This window comes from Scleropages formosus, chromosome 21 (genome assembly GCF_900964775.1).
Source record: "Scleropages formosus chromosome 21, fSclFor1.1, whole genome shotgun sequence".
Lineage (NCBI taxonomy): Eukaryota > Metazoa > Chordata > Actinopteri > Osteoglossiformes > Osteoglossidae > Scleropages > Scleropages formosus.
The window spans coordinates 24,377,458-24,400,503 of NC_041826.1; the positions used below are offsets into that span (position 1 = coordinate 24,377,458).

The 23,046-nt window shown below is 47.3% G+C and overlaps 1 protein-coding gene across 1 annotated transcript in view; it reads right to left on the minus strand.

The window, feature by feature from the left end:
• Positions 1–17,636: 17,636 nt before the first annotated feature.
• Positions 17,637–23,046, minus strand: part of LOC108920194 (transmembrane protein 132C) — a 146,154-nt gene continuing 140,744 nt past the window's right edge. Inside the window, exons 7-9 of the mRNA XM_029247405.1 lie at positions 22,342–22,615; positions 20,708–20,899; positions 17,637–18,828 (exon numbers count right to left, since the gene is read on the minus strand). Coding sequence (XP_029103238.1) covers positions 17,653–18,828; positions 20,708–20,899; positions 22,342–22,615 — 1,642 coding nt within the window. The 3' untranslated portion in view covers positions 17,637–17,652. The remainder of the gene's footprint in view (positions 18,829–20,707; positions 20,900–22,341; positions 22,616–23,046) is intronic.

The window sequence follows — 23,046 nt, forward strand, 5'->3', positions numbered from 1 at the left end:
ATTAGTCACGATAATCTAATACGGTCTCCGTGGTGATAGAACTGCTCTCCGGTAATGTATTACCACGCTAGCCGCAATGTAATTACATTTCCTTATCGTTAATACAATTACTTAAAATGACACAAGATATCCTGACATGCATTTTGGAAAACCTGCAATCTAATAAGCTTTGTTTGCACTCAAACATCATGTAGGCTCAACTGATTTAAAGGATGAGCTCAACATGTGAAATGACACAAAAGTTAGGAAGTCAGCGACAGTAAATTGTTATCTATGTCCTTTTCACATTATTTTTAGTGACTAATGACATCTTACTATTGACTCTTGTATGAATGTTATATTGACGGTGTGATGTGAAATTGCAGCAGTGGAAAATGTGCATTGCCTCTTAAAACCACATTAAGGTTTGCCATCTATCACAGAATGACACTTTGTCAAAGACTAGGTGACACGACATCTGCTGCCATTGAAACAGTGTGGCCTGGGGTTCCACCCACGTCTATAGATTTCAGCTCAGGAATTTGCTCAGTTTGTTTAATAGGTTTAAGTATCAAGCTCACTTTGGATGATGGAGAACCCTGGATCCGGAGAGCAGATCGGCTGGGTGGCCTTGTTCCGGCGCGTAGTGAGATCTTCTGAAATCTGCCGTGTAGCTCTGTCACTCACGGTATTATAAGCTACCCCAATTTCTTTGTGGACACCACCATACCCACCAGCACTGCATGCTGTTTCCCCAGTAACAAAACCTGGGTCAAAAGTGACCCGAAGGCTCTTGTAAATCAGAAGAAGAGAGCCTCCAGAGCAGGTCACAGGGAGGATGTGAGGCAGGTGTAGAGAGCTGACACTGAAGATTGAGGATGCCAAGGATATCTAGAAGAAGACAAGCTGAGATGAATGACGTACAAGAAGTGTGAAAGGGTGTGAAGAACATAAGGAGCTCTAAGCAGCGTAGTGATACCTCACCGAAGGCTGGCTGTGACAAGACCTACGAGTTCAAACCATTTTTCAACAGGTTTGAGAAAAGCCTCTCCATTCAGCTCCTCTCCAGGCCTCCAGCTCCCACCTCTGGACATTCTCTCCTGCCTCAGATCACCTCTCCCTTAGCTCCATTTCAATCTACTGCACATCAACCCTGTCTGCTGTCCTTGCACCTCCCCCATTTCCCTGGGAATGAAGATTTCTTCACAGCAGCCTTTTCAGCTGCAGCCACCATCACCCGCTGTACCGAGTCACGCTTTAGCACTCCAGCCTCCTCTGTCACCATCCCTTCTCCATCTACCACCATCTACCCACCAAAGACTGCCTTTCACTGCCACCCAGGTGAAGAAAGAGCTCAGGAGAATGTGTTTGGGAAAAGCTGCAGAGCCTGATGCCATTAGTCCAGAGGTGCTGGAGGAAAGGGCACAGCAGCTATGCGGTGTTTTCAAGCATGTCTTCACTCTGAGCGCGAGCCTGTTAAGGGTCCCAGTGATGTGGAAAACATTTTGCTTAATTCCATTTCCCAAGAAAGAGCAGCCATCAGCTGTTAATGACTCCTGGACGTTTGCTCTGACTTCACACATCCCGAAGACCCTAAGGCCAGTCTTGGCACATCTCAGAGATTTGGTCAGGACTGCACTGCCCCATCACCAGTTGGCCCGCCAGGACAACAATGGGGTGGATGATGTCCTCATCTATCTGCTGAACAGAGCCTAGTGCCACTTGGACAAGGCAGGCAGCACTGTGAGGAGCATGTTTTGCACTTCTCCAGTTCATTCAACATCATACAGCCTGGGTTGTTGAGAGAGAAGCTACAATAAATGTGGGAAGATACGTCCATTTTGTCCTGGATAATGGACTACTTGACTGCTAGCACAGACTGCGCAGATCCAAGGTCTGTGTATCAGACATGGATGTGAGCAGCACAGGGGCCCCTCAAGGATTCCCTTTCCGTTCACCCTCTATACCTGAGACTTTAAGTGCAACGCCGAGTAATGTCATTTGCAGAAGTTCTCAGCAACAGTTGGGTGTGTCAGGCACGGGCAGGAAAATGAGTGCAGAGGCTTGGGGGAGGAATTTGATGAGTGGTGTAAAAGAAACCAATTGCAGCTCCACAATGACCAGAGAAAAAGAGATGGTGGTCCACTTGAGAAGGTCCAAAGGTCAACTGCATTCAGTGACCATAGATGGAGAGGAAGTGCAGGTAGTGGGGATGGAGGAGTGCTGAAGTGCATCCTGGAGTGGTCTAGCAGAACTGTTGCCCCGTACAATGAAGGCCAGAGCTAACCTTGGCATTCTGAGGAGACCTGACAGTGGAAGCAATCTTCTTGTTGCAATCTTCTGTGCAGCCACTCAAAAGCAGCGTTTTCCCAATCCGTAACATAGACAAAAGCATGAACTGCCCTTTGCTCAGTGCTACCATTTCTCAAGCATCAGTTTGACTGCCAAGAGCTCCCTTTTACTGACTCTGTAATTACGTTCTGTGGGGGTCAGCTTTAGCAGAAAGAATGTTTAAGGATACAATTTAGCTCATAATTCATGGCCCTGGGAAAAAAAAATCGCACCAACCCTCACCTCTGAGGCATTCGCCGAGACTCCAAATGGTTGTGCGGGATCGGGATGTTTTTGAATTGGGGAGGCGAAGAACAGATTCTTTAGGTTGCTGAACCCTTGCTGTGCCTCAGAGCTCCAAGAAATCTGTCTGGACTTAAAGGATATCAGTGCTTTTATGGGGCTGCTACCATACTAAAGTTTTTAATGAACAATCAATGAAAATATTGTTCCTGGACTTTGCCTTTGCCAGCCTTCGCAGTGACAAGTGACACCAGAGAGCTGCATCCACACTTGACTGCAAAGTCAGATGCGATGAGCCCCATGTCGTTCTCCCTCTCGATGCTTGTGTTGCAGCCCAGCAAAATCTCAGCGGAGTGCAGACCATCATTTCCACAGGCTGCTTCCTCGTTCACAGCTCTTGGCTGCTGGTCAATGTCAGCACCCTTTTGCACCAGCAACGGGATGACCTCATGGTGCTGATTCATCACTGCTACAGTCAGTGCAGAACAGCCTTCACTATCCTGACAAGACATGTTTGCACCTCCGCCCAGTACCTGCTGTACTACTGAGATTTGTTTCTGTCTTTACATTCCTCTTGCTGCAGAAAAGCTTTAAGTCTTTTGGGGTAAATTCGTGCGTACCAGCTTTGCACCCTGCTTGGCAGCATTCTTCCAGGCCGATTATCTCCAGGTTGCTCAGGTTGGTTGAATGAAACTTGTGGAATGGAATACAATGTGACAGGACTTGACTGGACTGCTGTAGGACAATCACTGTTTTGTTCTTCATTCTAAGCAGGTTCTCTTACTCTATCCATTCTACCTTCTGTTTTAAGAGGTTGGTTGTGAAATGCCTTCCATAACCCACAGTCAGATGTTTCTACCACCGTACTTCACTTCAGGGTTGGTGTTTTATGAAGTATGGCCAGTTTTAGGTTTGCATCACATATAGAGCTTATAACCGTGGACAAGAAGACCTGCACAGGACTCATCAAACCACAAAACCTTTTGCTGCAGCTGGATCACTCTCGTGGTTTCTGAGAAACTCCAGATGTGCATTAAGGTGGTTCTGTTTGAGAAATGGCTTCCGTTGTGCCACCCTCCTGCACAGAGCAGCATTATGCTTTACCTCAATGGGCCTGATATGGTAGACTCGGTGCACCTTTACTCTACCCTGTCCTACTGAACCCTGTATCTCCTACAAAGTGATTATTGGCCTTTCTGTGCCCAGAGGGAGTAAAGACGCTTCCACTTTCTTTTCTTTACTTTTATGAACAGCACAGAGTGACAGCAACATGCAGGTAGAGGCAGTATATCGAGAGATTGCAAATATGTCCATGTACCCAGCGCAAGGGCTTCAGGTGTAATGGTTACAATATATTTGCAGGTATGATCATTTAGCACTTTCTAAGAGCTTCCAGAAAGGTGTCCAGACATTCCAGAATTCCTTGGAATTGTCATGCAAAACAAATGTCGTATTTCCAAAAGGGACTTCCAGCCACGCTCACACCGCCGAGCCAATGCAGAACACCTGGGGTGCGGCGCAGACCGAGGCATAAAAGGCTGCGTCAGACCAGGAGTTGACGCGGAACCTTGTTCAGCCTTGTTGTTTGCGACCTCCTTGCCATCGCGCTACTCCTTCCTGATCCCTTAGTCCTTTCCCTATCCCGTGCCCTTACTCCTCCCTCAATCCTCGTGCCTCCTTTTGATCATCGACCACTTGCCCGTTTACCAACCTTGCCTTTTGGATTGCCCTTGTTCCGACGTTCGCGCCTTGAAGACCGTTGCCTGTCCTGTGACCTCGCCTCTTGGATTTCCCTGAATAAACCAAGACATCCAGTGCAGACCACAACATTAAAATACATTTACTTGGCAAGTATGTAAGAGTAACCAGACTACATAGCAAAACAACGTAAAAAAGAATTTAAGCTGTGATTTTACAAGAACATATATGCATAGAAAGAAGTACACTGTCCTCCTCTCTTACTCTTACAGCAGATATGGCTTGATTGCTCCTAATGGTTTCTGCCAAAGGTTCAGTCATCAGTGTGAATAGTAAGGAGCAGACTGACTGGACAGCCTTGCTGGCACACTCTTCCACAAGAGAAAGTGTCTGACAGAAAGCCATTTGTGTTCATTTGTGCCAGAGGGTTTCATGTGCTAGTGCTTAATTAGTTTAATGAACTTATTACCCTTCTGCAGTCCATCCAAGAGAGCAAATAGCCTTGCACAGGTTCTTGATTCCAGGAAAACGTTTATAATGTGAATGCAGAATGTGCGATATCAGAAATGAACCTGGCTTTAAAACATCCAGTTTCAATAGGTTTTGATCACTTTTGGGAGGAGAGTCTCACGCCTCCGTACCGAAGATTTGGTTACAACTTTGAAGTCCATTTTCTGCAAACTAAAAGGTCGACGGGAGGATTTCTGACTTTCTTTAAAGAAACCGAACCCGTATTCCAGTAATGAAGGAAAGGGCGCCGTTGCATGTTCTTAACTACCAGCGTTAGCGTACGGTCAAATTCAGGCGCTGTTTCAGCCTCCTCTTTTCTTACGGCCGCAGCTCATGCGGTCGTTCCGATAATACCCGACGTTAATTCCTCAGCAAAACACCCCTCCACGGCCGTGTTTCCGGCATTGAAAGTGGATAAACGTGTCCCCTTGAGGAAGTGGATGATCACACAATCCCAAGGACAATGGAGGGGAAGAGCAGAGCAGAGAAGAGATGTCTTTGATTTACTAAAAGCCACTTTACGGCTCTTGTACTAGGAAGGGATGCTCACTGGGACGTCTGAATTTTTACACCCCACTGGACTGTTTGTTTCTCTTCCAAACCTGATTGGTGAATAGGCTCTGATTGCGCAGTGGACATGTGGTCTTTTTGGCATAAATACCTGTCTTAGTCAGGGGGACAGGCTGAAGCATTTAATGACTTCATAAAAAATAAAATAATGACTTCTTGTTGTTGGCACTACCCTGTTTAACCCTAACCCTAACCTTGAGTGAATCAATAAAGTATTTTACCTAATCGGCTGCAAGGGTTATAGTTCCCCTCCGCACACCGTATGATATATCGTAGCAGCCTGCCTCTGCCGTGCTGTCAGGAGCAGTACTGCCTGCCACGGGTTCGAGACACAGGACTCCAAGAAGAGGACTTTTATGACACAGCAGCATGTGTCAGACAGCAGACGTGAGGCTCACGGATCTCCAGACACACTCAGCAGTGCATGGTGGCCAAAGGCAGAACATGTCCTGCCAACGTTGTTTAACTACGCAAATCAATAAAGCCTTAATGACAGAGTACAAAACACACTGAAGAACTACAAAAATGTTCGCTGTAGAAAAACACCACCGAACAGCATAAACTTTGTACGAGAACAGATTACGGTGAGTAGCAATGTTTTGTGGGAGAGCTCTCCCTTGCCCCTGGTACTAGGGTATTATAGGCATTATGCGTCCCTGTGTTGGCCAAGACTTCAGAACAAGGTGGCAAAAAATACATGTGTTTTGTCATTATCTGTTAACGGGAATTTATTTATTATTATCATTATGTAACAGCCTGCAGTGACTCAGACAGGAAGGAAAAAATTATAACGGGAATCTTTATATCGATGCTGCTAACGAAAGAAAGCAGCGGTCCTTACATAAAATACAGGTCTTGCTTTGACTTTACGAAACAAAAAGAAAACACTTCAATCTAAACCAAAACATAGCTTGACCCGAAAATCAGAAGCAAAACAAGTGAGAGGTGATGAGAGGTGATGGAGTAAAAAAAACAATTTAGTGCAATCAAATGCAGCAGAGTAAAACAAAACAGCAGAGCAGACAAATCAGAGTAAAATAACACGGCACCCCAGCGGTTTGTCCTAAAACCCCCATCATGTGAGTTAACAGTCATTTAGAATACAAAGTGGTGGTAACATGGATTTTCTTTGCACGGTCAAACGACGTGCCCGCAGAAGCATGCGCTTGGAGCCCGACAAATAAACGTCCGCGTGCCCCTCTCTCTGCTGCGAGAACGGAGCCGCCCGCGTTCCACGTTCCGAAGGCGTGCGCGCCTCCGGCACGTTACCTTCCGACACGACCCCGCCGAGCTCATCTATCCAGAATGTTCTGCTTGAGCCACGGTTGCACTTCGCTTCCGTTTCACTTCACATGTGGTCCGGCGTCCTCTGGTTTCTACCGTACAGCCTCAGCCTCAAGGTCTCAGCGTGTTTAGAGATCCTGTAAGCGGTGACACTGGTAGCTTTTTAACAAAGACATGTTGTTGTCAAAATATCTTCCATAAATAACTCATTACGGAACGTCGGTCTTCGCGTTACCTTGTGTTACCCTGTTATTTTCAGTGAGTCTCTTGTGAAACGCTCTGAGGTGGTACCACAAAGGCCAATGGAAGAAACTGCATGGACTCTTTATTGCATTTTTTTTTTATTTTAACCGATTACCTACGTAGCTAAACAAATAATTCCAAAATCATTTCACTAGTTAAATAGTAAACGTACAAAGGTAATCCTTCTCAAAATAACTACAGCTCAAGGAAAAATAACTAAACAAAGTAACCAAAAATAAAACGGCAAATTGTAGGCGATGCACAGCAGCTGTCAAAAGTTGGAGGCAAAAGCATCGGCTAAATGAATAAATGCAAATTTAAACGTAAACGCTGGAAACTCGTATTTATTTCATAAGAGACAGTGTTTCACATGCAGTCCTGCAGTTTGTCCTTCACTTCGCTTCCTTACGAGACACTTCCTGCACAACTCTGGAGCGTTTCTGAGGTCCTGTCTTTGGCTCCAGAGCGAAAGGGTGCCGAAAGAGCGGTCATGTTCGATGCGACCGTGCGCCTCTCAAGAATTCGCTGCGACGACCACGCTGCTTGAGAGTGAGGTGGAGGAACCCCAGAACCCGACACTCCCTCCTCCTCCTCGGACAGGGAGAACCACACAGTTATTATAGAATTTATTTGCACTCCCACTGCTTCTTGAAATACGGTAAAATATTCTGATTACAGTACAAAATTTCATATTTCCGAGTATCAGTCCATAAGATCAGTTTCCACTCCTCAGAGATCCCGCTTCTGTTTTTTTTTTTTTTGGCACAGACCAGTCTTATTTTCAAGCCAAGGTGTGGCCAAACCTTTGACTAGTACCGTTGGGCGTAGAGCGTTGGTGGACACCCAAAATGTAATGAAACACGTAAAGTAACCCGAAGCACACGCCCCATGCGCCGCCCCCAAACCGAAAACCCGTTAAGTGCTACACCGAACCCGTATAAAGCAAACCTTGCACCATGTTTCATTGTGACGTGATGGAAATAGGTACATCATGGAGAAGAAGACAACGAGACAAATCTCGGAGCACAGCGTGCAATGGATAAGCGACGCTGGGAGCAGCACGTCGCCGGGATCTCGTCAGCCCGGTTTGCCGCAATAAACCTACTTAAGCCGTACAGCTCTTGTCGCAGGTAAACGCTGTATTCGTGGTGCGCTGACCGCTTATGTACAGCCCAGCTATGAGCGAATTGTATTTTATCTCCAAGAGAGAAAGGCTTGGGTGCCGCCTATAACTCACCCCCCCCAGCAACCCCACCCTCGAACTCGTCCCCCGCGATGTCAGGCTAAAAATATACAGCCTTCATTAAATAACTCGCAGCGAGGATAAATGGACAGGGAGTCATTTGGGAAGATGAAACAGGCCGAACCCCAGGCTCGCGCCACCCCATCCGTAATACATCAACACGGTAAAGGGACGGGAGTGGCAAAGTTTGAGGGCGGGGGGCGACGGGATGCATATGCCGCTCTGATTAAGCTGTGGTCCAAGCGGAGGAAAAATGGGGAGACATCCAACCTTGATGTGCTTGATGTATTTCCATACACACTCCCATTTCCCCACCAGACTTAAATCCACTCATTAATCAGGAACCGGGCCATGAATCAAGCGCCGTTGCCCCTCGCTCCGTCTACGCGTGTATGTATACTCCTTATGCTCGTGGATTTCCCAGAGAAATTCCGTAAGAAAGCCTGCGCTTCGCTTCTTGCGTTCGCACATTTGCTCGCCGCTTTATCGGTTCTGTCCTTTTCGGACTTTTTTAGTTTTCTTCTTTTTTTTGAAAATGTCACCCGGAGAAGAATTTTCCAGCCACGACTGGAAGCTGTGGCACAGGAAGTACAAGAGAGCTGTGCGTGCGGTACGTACTTGTGTTTTCAGAACGCCGTTCCTTCTCCTATAGCTGCTTTCTTTCACTCGTGCTCATTAGCATATTCATGAGTTTCCCTCAACAACAAAGGCATTTGAGAAAAGGGCACCGAGGCTCTCCTCCCTCCCCAATTTGCTCCTTACTCACATGGTATTTTTACAAGTTTCTAGACGTTTGCTAATGTTAAACAGTTTTGCTACGCTGACATGGGAGGAACTCAGTGAAAGACAATATTTTAGTAATATTATATACACACACACACACACACACACACACACACACACACCATCTGAAACCACTTGCCCCATGCGGGGTCGCGGGGAGCCGGAGCCCAACCCCACAACACAGGACGTAAGGCCGGAGGGGGAGGGTACACACCCAGGACGGGACGCCGGTCCGTCACAAGGCACCCCAAGCGGGACTCGAACCCCAGACCCACCGGAGAGCAGGACCCGGTCCAACCCCCTGCACCACCGCACCCCCCAGAAATATTATATATTGCTAAAATATATAAAAATATATTTTAGAAATATTTTAAGCAATTTGGCTGCTGCTGCTTGCTGATCTGGCCGCATGGAGGATCTATTAGCAAATCACATGAAAGAAACAGATAGACCACAGACCATAGACCACAGAGACGAACCATAGACCACAGATGACCAAGATGGACCGTGTCCATGAGCTTTTAAAGTCCTTCGAAAAAGAAAATATACTCTCTTTCAATTCTATGGTTTTATATATGGAGAGCTAAGAAAACATGATCTGGTCTTTACCATGTCCTAAAATGAGGTAAGTCTAACCTCAGCTAAGAAACAAAACTTAACAGATTCCACTGCATCATTATGTTTTTAACGTAAAACCAGACAACGTGCAGACAGAAGCCATGTGTGAAAACTAGGTAAACTAAACTCAACGTAACCCTCATTCCTTTTTTGTACCTTTTTATTATTAGAAATACCACAAGTATTACTGTTCTATGTGTTGTGGCACCACACTACACTTTGACGAGTGCCGTGTTTCGTTCCGGGAACGAACCGTCGGACTCAATTGCAGAGCGCACCGGTGTTTATTTTGGGAAATGCACAAGAAACGTAGTCAGGGACGGCGATGGTCTTCGATTGGCAAACGTCGTACACAGGACAATCCAGAAGCGTGGTCGAAGGACAGGCCTATGGTCAGAACACTAGAAGACTGGCACTTGGATCAGGAAGGGGAAGGAACACGGGATGAGGACGAGGACGAGGGTGAGAGCAAGGGCAAGGGCAAGGGCAAGGGCAAGGTCAAGGAAACCGAAGGCTGACTCTCAAGGTGAGTGAGCGTTAGGCGAACAAGGTTCCGCGTCCACCGTCGCTCTGCCGCCGCCTTTTATGCCTCCGACTCCGTGGAGCCCCAGGTGTGCCCTGTGGCACCGGTGACGCGGGAGCGGCAACGGGGCTATTTTGGGCACGTGACCGATGAGAAATGAGGGCTACGCATCAGTGTACACTAGGAGCCAACGTGAAGCGGAATCGAAAAAGATTTTTTGGGATTGAAGAAAACTGAGCACAGCTGCCCAGCGGTGACATATGGAGGCGAAGTTTGTGCAAATATTAATTGAGCGTTTCACATGTGGTAATTCAAGTGTTTGTCCTGTTAATGTACATATTGTGTTTAATTAGCACAATTAGTTTTTGAAAGAAAGAAATTGAAAGATTAACATAGTGGTTTGAGATGCTGCCTCGTACTTGAAGGACTCAAGTTCAAATCCCACCTCCTGCTTGAATAAGGTATTTACCCTTAAGCAAGGCAATTGCACCAGTAAAAATGTACCCAAGTATCGAAATACAAAGATCCTTGTAAGCAGCTTAACCCTGTAAGTATGTACTGACTGGTGAGCAGTTGTCCTAAGGCGGGGTTACGGCGAGGTTTTGGCAGGGCTACGGCGGGGTTACGGCGCTCTGCTGCCTATCCCAGAGGTATTGGGCACTAGGCTACACAGGGTACATCCCTGCAGGGGACAGCAGTCTATTGCAAGGGCACTAAGTCTCTCCGGGGAATTTTTACATTGTACAAAGTAGTACTAAATAGTTGACCAATTTGAACGAGGAACAGTAAATAACTTTTTTCCTTTTCAGATTTATTTCGGTTCGATTAAATTCTTTTTATCGACTCCATTTTACTCAAAACATTGAAAGCACTGAATGAGGGGTAAGATGTGATTGACACACAAAACTAGTGATGATGATGATAATAAGAAGAGAACAAAGACAACAGGGCAAAAGAGGCACTTTTCTAATTCTGTGAAACAAGACACCTTGCGAGTGAGGAACAGAAAACAACAAACTCGGTGACCAAGGAATTGTGGGAGAATTCACGAATTCACGAATCCGTCAGTGTGGACCCCTCCTCGGCATTCGAATGCAGCGGAGTGTTACGGCGCGTTAGTAACATACCGCAGATGCTGATGTAAGCAGAGCCGTTTAAAACAAACAAACAAACAAATGGAAGGACAGGGAAGGCAAGAGAAAATGCAACTTAAGGCACGACGACGTGCTCACCAGCGTGCAAACCTTCACTCCTCTTTCACAAGCGACTCGCAGATGCAGTTTAATCGGCGCCGAAGGCTTCGGCAGGTCGGCTCGCGTACCTCCCAAAGGTACGGCGGCGGGTCCCCTACCTTTCCAACGTCTCCTGGTCTCTTTCGGCGGTGTTTCGCAATGCGACGGCCCTCGAAACAGCCGTTTCCAGCACAGCAACAGCAGCTTTAAAAGAATATCCAGAGCGGACAAACAGGATTATGGAGAAAAGAGCACGTTTACATGAACGTATTAAATCTGCATACCGCTCATCGCTCGTCGCATCATTAGGAGGGGTCATCAGTTCCACACATGCAGGCCCTGTATGGCTGTCTGCTTCCTTCATCTTGCTCCGTATCTCCTCGCCTCCACTTGTCGAGAGCAGAACAAAATAAAAATGCGTGTTTGTTCGGGTTACTTCCACATATTAAGTTTTTTTGCAATTTGAGAAATGGCAGGCAATGTAAAGAAGTGTGTGCACAAGGACAGGGGTCTGCAGGCTCCCTATTAATCTCAAGCCTCCCTAGAAAATACAGACAAGCTACCTGGCATCTGTCTAGAGGCATCAGCGTGCACCACTAACCAAGGCAGTAGTTAGTAATGAAAGTGAAATGAAAACGAAATGTCATTGGGAGACACAGGCTGTTTCCCGCTTCGTCGGTGCCGTCATTTTTCTTGTTAATGTACCATGTCGAATTTGGAAGGCGATGGCTTGAAAATGAAAGGTTGCATGTCTCACTTGGTTGGCAATATGTATTTGATAACCGCAGTAAATCAACGCGGTGAGGGAAACACATGTTAATGGAAGGCACTAAATTGGAATGGAATTTGTTTTAGAGGGAAAGCGCCTGTGCTGCAGGAAAACAGAGCCATTTGTTTAGCTGGCTGAAATAAGAAGTAGAAGGATTTAACAGAGGTATTGTCTTCCCAAAATACCGCTGGTATGAGGTCCAGCCCAGTCATCTGGCACAGAATTCATCGGGGACAAAGTGGAAGGGAATTACTCTGCCGTACCTGCTTTCTACTATCCTGTAAAAAGACCACGGCGAGAGGCTGTTTGAAAACCACCGACGCCCAGGATGCACCGTGGTGCAAATAATAAGCACAGGATACCTCACAACATGACGAGCACGTACGGTACGTGCATATGCTGTTGTTGCTGGGAAAGCGAAGGCTTCCATTTTTCAGACAGACGTTAGTGCAGCCCATGAATTTTCATGGCGCACAGCGGACGTTGTGCCCGGACACCAGTCCCGGTTCCTTTCTCACACTGACATCGGAGACGAGCGGCTCAAAGCAGAGTGGCGTTGAGGAGAGGAAAAAAAGATGTGGCTGAAGGAAGCTTGGAATAAGAGAAAAGCAGTGATTTCAATAGGTGATCATTTTTTGTTTTGGAAAATTTGTAGTAATCACATGGGGGGTGCGGTGGCGCAGTGGGTTGGACCGCGGTCCTGCTCTCCGGTGGGTCTGGGGTTCGAGTCCCGCTTGGGGTGCCTTGCGGCGGACTGGCGTCCCGTCCTGGGTGTGTCCCCTTCCCCCTCCGGCCTTACGCCCTGTGTTGCCGGGTAGGCTCCGGTTCCCCGTGACCCCGTAAGGGACAAGCGGTTCTGAAAATGTGTGTGTGTAGTAATCACCTTATTTGTAAGTGTCACTCACACACACACACACATTTTCTGAACCGCTTGTCCCATACAGGGTCACGGGGAACCGGAGCCTACCCGGCAACACAGGGCGTAAGGCCGGAGGGGGAAGGGGACACACCCAGGACGGGACGCCAGTTTGTTGCAATGCACCCCAAGCGGGACTCGAACCCCAGACCCACCGGCGAGCAGGACCGTGGTCCAACCCACTGCACCACCGCACCCCCTTGTAAGTATCACCTATAGTTTTAATACAGCTCAACAGTGCCTTCTACTGAACTGTGAATCTCTAAAAAAGTCACAGAAAATGGCCCTTCTTAACAATTCAACCTTTTTTCTAACTTTACTTGCAGCACAGATCACTAATGGTAAAGGTTTACACATTGTGTGCTGTACTTGCTGTGTCCTTACATTTACACTTATTTATCAGAGACTTTTCTCCAAAGCAACTTCCAATGAACTCCATGTAGTGTTACCAGCCCACACACCTACACCTTATTCACCAGGGTAATTTACACTGCTAGATACTCTACTTCTGATGGGTCACTCATCCATACATTAGCGAAACACACCCTCTCTCTCTCTCTGTCACTCACACACCATGGATGAACCTGACCAGCATGTTTTTGGAGTGTGGGAGGAAACCAGAGCAACCGGAGGAAACCCACACGGAGACGGGGAGAACATGCGAACTCCACACAGACCGAGCGGGGACTGAACCCATGTCCTCTCGCACCACCCAGGCACTGTGAGACAGCAGCGCTACCCACTGTGCCAGTTAACACACTGAGTTCAACAATTAAGGAGCAGCCTGAAGGAAACGGCCAGTTCTGGGGTGAAGCACGACCGCAGATGATAGAAGCACCACGAGTTTGACTCACAGTGCACTTAATTGGACTGGGAGGCAGGGCATTAAGAGCAAAGCAGAGCAAATCACCGAAAGCCGTTCCAGGCTAGCTATCGGGGGGGGCAATAATGAGGGTTGCCCTTTTGGCTGACATTCCCAGAGAACTCCACCCCAATCATCCCTCCTCACACCCGTGACACTGACACCGCACGGCAGGGCCCCACCCGTGGCGCCGGAACTTGCCGACGGTATCAACCTCAGATAGGAAATATCTGGCCACGTAGACGGCACTCGTTACAGGCGTGGCTCTGTGTGTGTATGTACAGTGTGTGCGTTTTGTAAAGGAGATGGTCTTGCAGCACACGCGAACGCAGAGGACATGGTTGTCATATAAAAAGGGGAGCAGAGCACACGCACAGCAGAAAATGTATCTGTTTGAAAGAAAATAGAAGGGAAAGTTAAAACCCAACTTTAATTACATTAATTACATTGTCAGGGGTCCAACAGCAGGACCTCGTCCCGCTTTTTAGTTAGCAGCCCTAGTCGATAACCAGTGTGCCTCCCGCTACCCGCATCGCCAAGAGATGTAGGCGTCATCTACCGCAGGCCGGAGAGCGGCCGGAGCGCGACGGTCACTGGCCGGAGTTCACGAGGAGCGGGGGGGGACGCTGGAAGAGCTTTAAGGGGACAGTCTGCCCAAGCTGCACTGCAAAATGCACATGTGACTGGGCAATAATTGCCTTTATGGAACACTGACAGACCATAGTCTCTTATAAATACAGCAGTACTGTGCTGTGGATATTGACAAAAGACAATAGCATCACACAAGAAATGATTAGCACAACATCTACAGAGATTTTCTCGGCTTTATATACATATATATCTTTTATTTTTCAGCTCCTTTTGCATTTCAAAACATACCACATTTTTAAAATAGATGGGATAAACTAATGACAAAGAGGAGGGAGGCTTGGAAAACAAGGTAAATCACAAAAAAAGATGGCCTTCATATGATCCAAGGAATGTGTCCTTATTGTCCTGCACAGTGAGAAGGCAATATTTATGACTTTCACCTCTAAAATCCAACAAGAGACGTTCCTGTCTTGTCGCGTCGCGATAAATGCTCGTGGAGCAATATATTTGCCTGACCGCACCGAGATGGAAAAAGCAGAAGGCTGCCAGCATGCGCAAGGACCTGTCGAAACACTCGCTTCATAACACCAGCACACGTCGGTACATTTTGTATTTTTCCCCCTTATTACTACTTTCACTTTTCTTTGATTTCCTAAATGGACCCTTCCATCGGCCACCTGAAAGATTCTTCATAGAAAGACAGGAAGTTTCCCTTCTGGGTTCAGGGATCTCACTCATCATCATTTTGAAACTGGATTTCAGGTTTTTGTGCTTGAAATCCCATGTGCGTAAGAACATCGCTGCAACGGCTCGTCTCGTGGCTACAGTACATGAAAAATGTGCTGCTGACTAGTTGCGTGTTCCTTATATCAGCAAACAAACCACAAACTGCCTTGTTCGTTCCTTTTTTTTGTTGTTTAAACTTGAATTATTAAAGCAGGACAGTTATTTTGATTATAATCTAAAATATGTAGTGAACTGAGAGATTATTAGCAATATTCATGTTCAGGGTGCATGGAAATATTTGGAGTTATTTATTGACTTGGATCACACTATACAGATACAAAATGAACATTAAGAGCTTAGCGGTACCTTGCACTATAAATACACATTTAAAGCAAATCTCTATTTACAATACAGTATATCCTATACTATATTTATAAATACATTTTACATTCTTACAATCTACAATGCATACTGGGTGTATTCTTTGTAAAGTTCACCTGAGCGTTTAGTTGGCGGCAGACCTACACATACCGTCACATAAACAGGGGGAAAAATACAAATACACAGTCTAACATATTCTTCAAAATACAACAACAAAACAAGAATTCAAATGCTGAAAGAGAAAAAAAAAAAAAAAAAAAAACACAGTGAAATATTGATCTACAGACAGGAGTCGCCAACCTCATCCATTTGTTCGTGTTCCCAGGGTCTAGACGCTACAGAGGAGGAGGACTTTTAAAGGATTCGGAGAACACGACTCCTTCCTTGTCATTCCTGCAACAACCGCCACAAAGCGCTGTCTGTACTGTGGCCTCACTGTAAAGAATGCACAGAACCTGGCGTGGTCACCCTACTTGGTGCGTTCTTCCCACCTGGTGTGGTCATCCTACCTGTTGTGGTCATCCTATCAGGTGTGTTCTTCCTACCTGGTGTGGTCATCCTATCAGGTGTATTCTTCCTACCTGGTGTAGTCATCCTACCTGTTGTGGTCATCCTAGCAGGTGTGTTCTTCCTACCTGTTGTGGTCATCCTATCAGGTGTGTTCTTCCTACCTGGTGTGGTCATCCTATCAGGTGTATTCTTCCTACCTGGTGTAGTCATCCTACCTGTTGTGGTCATCCTAGCAGGTGTGTTCTTCCTACCTGTTGTGGTCATCCTATCAGGTGTGTTCTTCCTACCTGGTGTGGTCATCCTATCAGGTGTATTCTTCCTACCTGGTGTAGTCATCCTACCTGTTGTGGTCATCCTACCTGTTGTGGTCATCCTAGCAGGTGTGTTCTTCCTACCTGGTGTGGTCATGCTATCAGGTGTGTTCACCCTACCTGGTGTGGTCATCCTATCAGGTGTGTTCACCCTACCTGTTGTGGTCATGCTATCAGGTGTGTTCACCCTACCTGTTGTGGTCATGCTATCAGGTGTGTTCACCCTACCTGGTGTGGTCATCCTATCAGGTGTGTTCACCCTACCTGTTGTGGTCATCCTATCAGGTGTGTTCTTCCCACCTGGTGTGGTCATCCTACGATCTGGAGTCTTTTTCTGAGTTGACATGACAAAGAGCAGGAGAGCACATGTACTCCTGAACCAAACACTGGGCGATGATGCCGCAGTATGTTGGAAAACCACCTTCCCAAGAAGATTCACTGTACATTTGGTGGGAGGAGGAAGAATGCAGGTTCCCGACACACTACTTTCTTCAGGTCTTTAAAATGTTGTCCAGATTGCATCTTCTTCATTTTTTGGTCCCATTTAAGCTACTGTATGCTGTAATTCTATTTTTGTACACTTTTATTTTCACACGCTCAAACCTACAGACTTATGAATTTCAGTGCCAGTGGATTAGATTTATAGGCTGAAGTTCAAAAACCCAATGCCATTTTGTGCAGACATTCTTCAGTGGATATCTCAGAAAACCCAGAGAAATGAGAAAAATAAATAATTGAACAATGTAAGACGAAAAACAAATGCATTGACCTCGATCAGCGGGTACGCGTAATGCTGCAGAGGTACTGTAATGAGAAGCAGCGTTGAGCTGTTATTGCCCTGTTCCTGTTTGTCCGCAGCCGCCCTCTCTGTTTGCAAGGTTCCAGCTTTGATCACCAATGAACTGTTTCAAGGTTAGTTTATATAAGCGCCTGCGTTTCAGGAACAAGACAAAAAGTGAACAGAGAAATCAACACATCAGTTAACGAAAACTAAACAAAGGGAAAAAAAATCATAAAAATGCCTCTTGACTTTTTATCGCTTATTACAATGCTCTTTGTAGGGCTCTTTTTTAGTTCTTTGATGCAGTTGATTCATTCCATGTACCTATGTTTTGCCTTTAACGTTGTGGTTGTCATTTGTTTTAATTAGTCTCTATCCAAGGAAAATCTAATGTCCTTTCTATTAGCTACACTATAAAACTGTCAGGCGCCGCAGCCATTTAGAGGGCATTTTCCACCCCAGTTCCTCTTATTCGACGGTGTCCCACAATCCTCCTTGTTCTCCAAAGGCATTACAGGTGAGTTAAAACCACATCTCATTCTCACTTTTCACAGATTGTCTTGTAGCCTCTCCATGTACGTTCTAATTTCTGTGGACTGTCCTAGGTCCATGTCCTGACACACCCACTTGATGTCATCCTCATTGCCTATGAGGATGGAATTGGTGTAGGGGCCTCCATCATCTGGGAGGATGGTGGCAAAGGAAGTGAACTTGACTCGCTTGCGCTTCGCGCTGGGCGAGTTGTTGAGAGGCTCGGCCTTGAGGTCCTTGCCGTTGCAGGGTCCCGGGTCGGCAGAGCGGTGGATTTGACCTTGGATGTTCTTCTGTAATCCGCCGTTGAGGAGGTACTTGCTCTCCTCGTAGCCTTCGCCGCGGTCGATGATTGTGGTGCACTCGTCCGGCTGGGGCGAGACGTCCGTGTGGTGCTCCAGGAGCTCGGCCTCATTGCCCAGCCACACCCAGTCATGGGCATGGTTCATGTTGCCCTGCTCCAGCACTGGCAGCTGCTTGTGGCGGTACTTGAAGGCGAAGGTCACGCAGTTGATTAGAAAGACCAGGATAGCGAGGCAGAAGACACCCAGGAGCGCATACATCCCAATCTCCAGGTCGGAGAGGCCTCGAGACAGGTGGGACAAGTCACTCTGCGTGCCCCCCGGGAGGTCAACTTGAGCAGGGAAGCTGGTGAGGTCCACCGGTATGTTGAGGCCTTGACCTGCTCCGCCTCTCCCAAGCTTGTTGCCCCCAGTGCGACTAGTGATGGTGGTCCTGGTGGTGGTACTAACTTTCCTCATGGCCCCCTCTTCACGATCTGAGGCGGCGCTGTTGTACTTCCAGCCATCTGGGCTGGCCCTGTCCCCCTCGGTTCCCTTCACTTTCCGCTCACTGGTGCTGTTGTCCAGATCACCCTCCTCTTGGCCTGAGCCCCGCTGATCCACATCGTTCTGCCCAAACTTCACTCTCACATTGCCCGTCCCGACGGCCAGAACGCTCTTCCTCTTGGACTTCTGGCACGTTTCAGAGATGACCATCTCCACCTTGACCAGCGGGCCCTGCCCCTCACCTTCAGCCACCACCACTGGCCACTTGAGCGGGTTTTCCTGGTAAACGGAGACAATGTTCTCGTCCAGAGAGGTGGCGGTCAAACTGAAATCTTTGGGGTCATAGATGTCGAGAGGGGTCACGGAGCCATCGCTGAACTGAATCCAGGCACTGATGATGGCGTCCTGCAGAAAAACGTCACACAGGCAGAACATCTCCTGAGTCAATTATCGCAGCGACAACATCCTGTACCACAGGGACATTTGTACACACTGAGCTTCGCCGAGATTGTTCGTATTGTCTCTCGTAGTTTACGCTGATTTTCGGTAATTGAAAAGACGTTCTGTGATCTCCAGCTCAAGAACGCAATAAACAACAAAGTGCAAGAAATAAAGTGCCTTTCATTAAAATTATTAATTTCACACGTTATACCACAAAATGGAGCAGCTGCTGCTTTTTGCAAATCTGTGTAATTTCCAAATTTCCCCAGATAAAAGCACAGCACTGTTGTTTCCTTAATAAGAAAGTCCTGCTAAAGTGAGCAGTGCTGGTACCCTTCAAGAAAAGTAATTACACCTCCGTGTTTGATACGACCAGTAGATTTCTCCCACGACAATAAGACGGTGAATAGAAAATATGAACGGAAGGTTAAATGGGGAGAGAACTGCATCCAGTTTCATAACCATAAGGCACTGCTTTTCAAATCATGCTGTTGATAGCAATAATAACTTGGGACATGGAAATAATTACTCCATGGTGAACAGCCTCTGCATAACATAAAAAGTGCACATTTGCATACTGAACAAAAGAGAAGAAAGAGACCTTGTTTTGCCGTTTTTCCACACATCTCGAGAAAAAAAAGAGTTGTGAGGAACTGCACTGTACAGTGTGTAGGGATTAGAGCCTCACACTGCTGTGAAAGCTGCACAACAGCCATGATAATCCAGGAATTAATTATGGCAAAAGAATGTGTGTGTGAACTGACCCCATACTGATCCACACTCAGTGACACTCCCAGTGTCACCTGTCCTGGCCGGAAGGTCAAAATACTGGCCAAATGTATTAAACGTCATATTCCAGTTATCACTTGGTGGGGTTTTGTTTCGAAAGTCACACTGCTCGGCGTTAAAAAGCCCGGTAATATTATTAATAGTCACTTTTTTCATTTCAGAAAATGATACGGCTGTTTCCAGAGTAAAGAACTTTACCTCGACATGAGCACATCCTCACACACTGACCCTTCAGAACTGAGAACCATGTAGCCATGCCATGTAGCAAATATCATTATTCCACAATATTCTGTCTAATTATTACACTGAATTATGCATGACTTCTACACTACAACTGCCTACAGTTGGCAGCCCATGTCCGCATCCACATTCTGTCCTGTGAATTTCTTGACTGTCTTGCACTCTGTTCTATGTTGCACCACCATGGTCTCCGGAGAAACGATATTTCGTTCCACTGTATAGAGGAATGACAATAAAAACAACTTGAACTTGACCCTGTATTATATTTGCAGCATATCAATTTTCTAAAATAATTTTCTAACTATTTATTTATTTATTTATTAAGCGCCACAAGCCGCTTCAGCCAGTGTTGTGCGTTTTCATCTCGGAAAACATCCCACAGGTGTTTGAACTCATAGACACACGTTGTCTGAACCGCTTGTCCCATGTGGGGTCGCGGGGAGCCGGAGCCCAACCCAGCAACACAGGGCGTAAGACCGGAGGGGGAGGTGACGCACCCAGGACAGGACGCCAGTCCGTCGCAAGGCACCCCAAGCGGGATTCGAACCCCCAGACCCACCGGAGAGCAGGACCCGGTCCAACCCACTGCACCCCCTCGTGTTTGAACTCTAACTGGACATTTTTCCTATTGTTTCCATTCACTTCTGCTGTGTTTTGTGGAGGAAAGTTTCCATGAAAATGGCAAATGGCAGTGAAATGTTTTAGCCCCATTCACAGCCAGCGCAGTGCACCACGGTCTCCGAGCTGCGTGCGGTGGGAACAGAAGGACGCTGCTCCACTCCACACACGTTTTCTGACACACACTCACACGCACCTGTTTGGAGGAGTGCAGGAGGTCCTGGGCGGTGGCCGTAGCCACGATGGCACGGCTGCTCCCCAGGCTGGGCTGCAGGGTCAAGGAAATCCCGGCCACGAGCTGCACCCCCAGGTCAGTGATGGTAACTTTGTCGTCCAGCACAGTGATCGTCTTCTCTGCCAGGATGGAGTCCGAGAGGGGGGACAGCACCTGGGAAGGACACGGCCAGCTGTTGGCTCTTGCTGCTCGCACCGCTCAAACCGACGGGTGAGCGAGTCCCGGTCCGGAAACATCTCTCACCGGATCGGCTCCTTAACCACGATGCTACTGTACCTGCGGCTAGTGACAGGCCAAATAAACATGAAAACACCTGTGTATTGACGTTCATCTCCCAGCTGAGAGTCGAGAAACCACAGCGCTACAGGAAAACTAACCGACTAACCAACTGATTGATTGATTGAGTTTAAAAAAATGGTGACGGGTCAGTGCCGCGGTCGCAGTTTGCAGGCCTTCCTTATGCCCCTTAAATTAACCATTTCGGCTGAGTGCTGTCACCCGTCACAGAGCATTCTGAATTCACAGCGGCCGAGAGCCACGGGGCACCGGCGCACACACCGTGTCGCACGCTCGTGCCAATAAGCTCGAGAGGAGCTCATTAGAGCCGGGGAGGTGAGACACTCGAAGCTGGCAGACGAGCGCTCTCTCAGCAGTGCCACAAGGGCCCAGCGTGAAGGACGCATTGTCTTCGTCCCGTCGTCTCCTCCTTACACACTTCTGTGCCTCTGTTTAGAAAGACGGCAAACAGCTGCGGCCTCTTCCGTTTCTGTGACCTTGCCAGTGATATTTGCCCATTTTTTGAGCCAGATTATCGGCATTTGCGCAAATACCCAGAGCAAAGTGGCCAGAGAACACATCCCGTGCCGGTTGGGTACAGCGGCTCTACTCAGCCGAACCGGTGGCCTCTTCACAGCTTCAGAGTCATTATGCTACAGAGGAGATCATGTGGAGTCACATCTCCGAAGGGCGTTCTTTCAACACAGATGCATGTGGACAAAGAGGGTTACTGTGACACACACTTCCGGTGAGCAATACGGCCTCGAAGTGTGTGCGCGCGCATTTTCCCACTTCCATTAGCGGCAGAGCGATGTGTCCAAAGAGGACAAAACTGCATGGTGTCTCTCCAACACTGCGTGGTGCCTAAAAGCTACGTTTTCCTCACTAAAAGACTTACAAAATACAAAATCGCAGCTATTTTGTCACATCACTCTTCATTCTTGAAGCACGATGTATTTTAAAGTATTTATACCTCACTTAAGGTACAATAAGTGTGCTTTAACCCATAATCTGGCAATGTAGCCCTTACAGTTTATTTCTACATTTCTGCATTTCTGTATTTCAATATTTCCGTGTAAGAACGCTTGAGTTACACGTGTCCAGAGATATGAACTTTTCCCTTTTATTTTTATTTAATTGTTCTTTCTTCACTTGTCTGTTTTCAAAAAATTGTATATTGCAGATGAATTTATGGATTTATGATTTACAAACAAAGATACCAACAGACTTCCAGACCCGTCCGAGTTGGTAAGTTGAGGACCCAGCGTAAGTGTTTTACCAACTCCTACGCTACCCAGTACTGAGCCGCATCTCCGTACCTGGATGGTGGTGATGCCCAGGTCCCGGCCCATGAGCACTCTGCCCTCTATGAGGCGGGCGATGCGTGGGTCCTCCACCTTGAAGTAGTCCATCACCAGATGCGTGATGTCAGCCTGCCAGTCCGAGCCCAGCATGTACACGAGCTCGCCCCCGGGGTCGGCCGGCTCGGCCACAAAGTGCGTGAGCACTCGCACCGTGGCGTACTGGTACTGGAGAGTGCAGCCCTTGCCCTTCTTCTCCTCGTCATCGTCGTCCTCGCTGTCTCGCGTGGGGCTGCGGGGGAGGGACACAGAGAAGTACGCGCCGGGCTGCCGGCACATTCGGGGAACAGCACCTCCAAGTCGCTGCTGGGAACTGGCGGCCAGCACGCAAGAGTGTGTCTTACCTTCCCGCCAAAAATGTCATAATAAAGTGCGGTTGTGTGAAGAACTTAAGGTTAATTGTAATTTTTTGCAATTCGGTGAGTGACGGAGTCTCGCAAAACTAACAAGTTAATGGCCAGAATAAATGAAGCAAAATAACAGATCTTGTGCAGCGGCCCACAAGGACAATACCCCGAGTGACCAGACAAGGCACCACTGAGGTCCACTTATCCACTAAAGCTGTATACCTGTTCACAATTTCATAATCAATCACATACAAAAGGAGCAAACAAGTGAGGTAAGACACACACACACACACACACACACACTTTCTGAACCGCT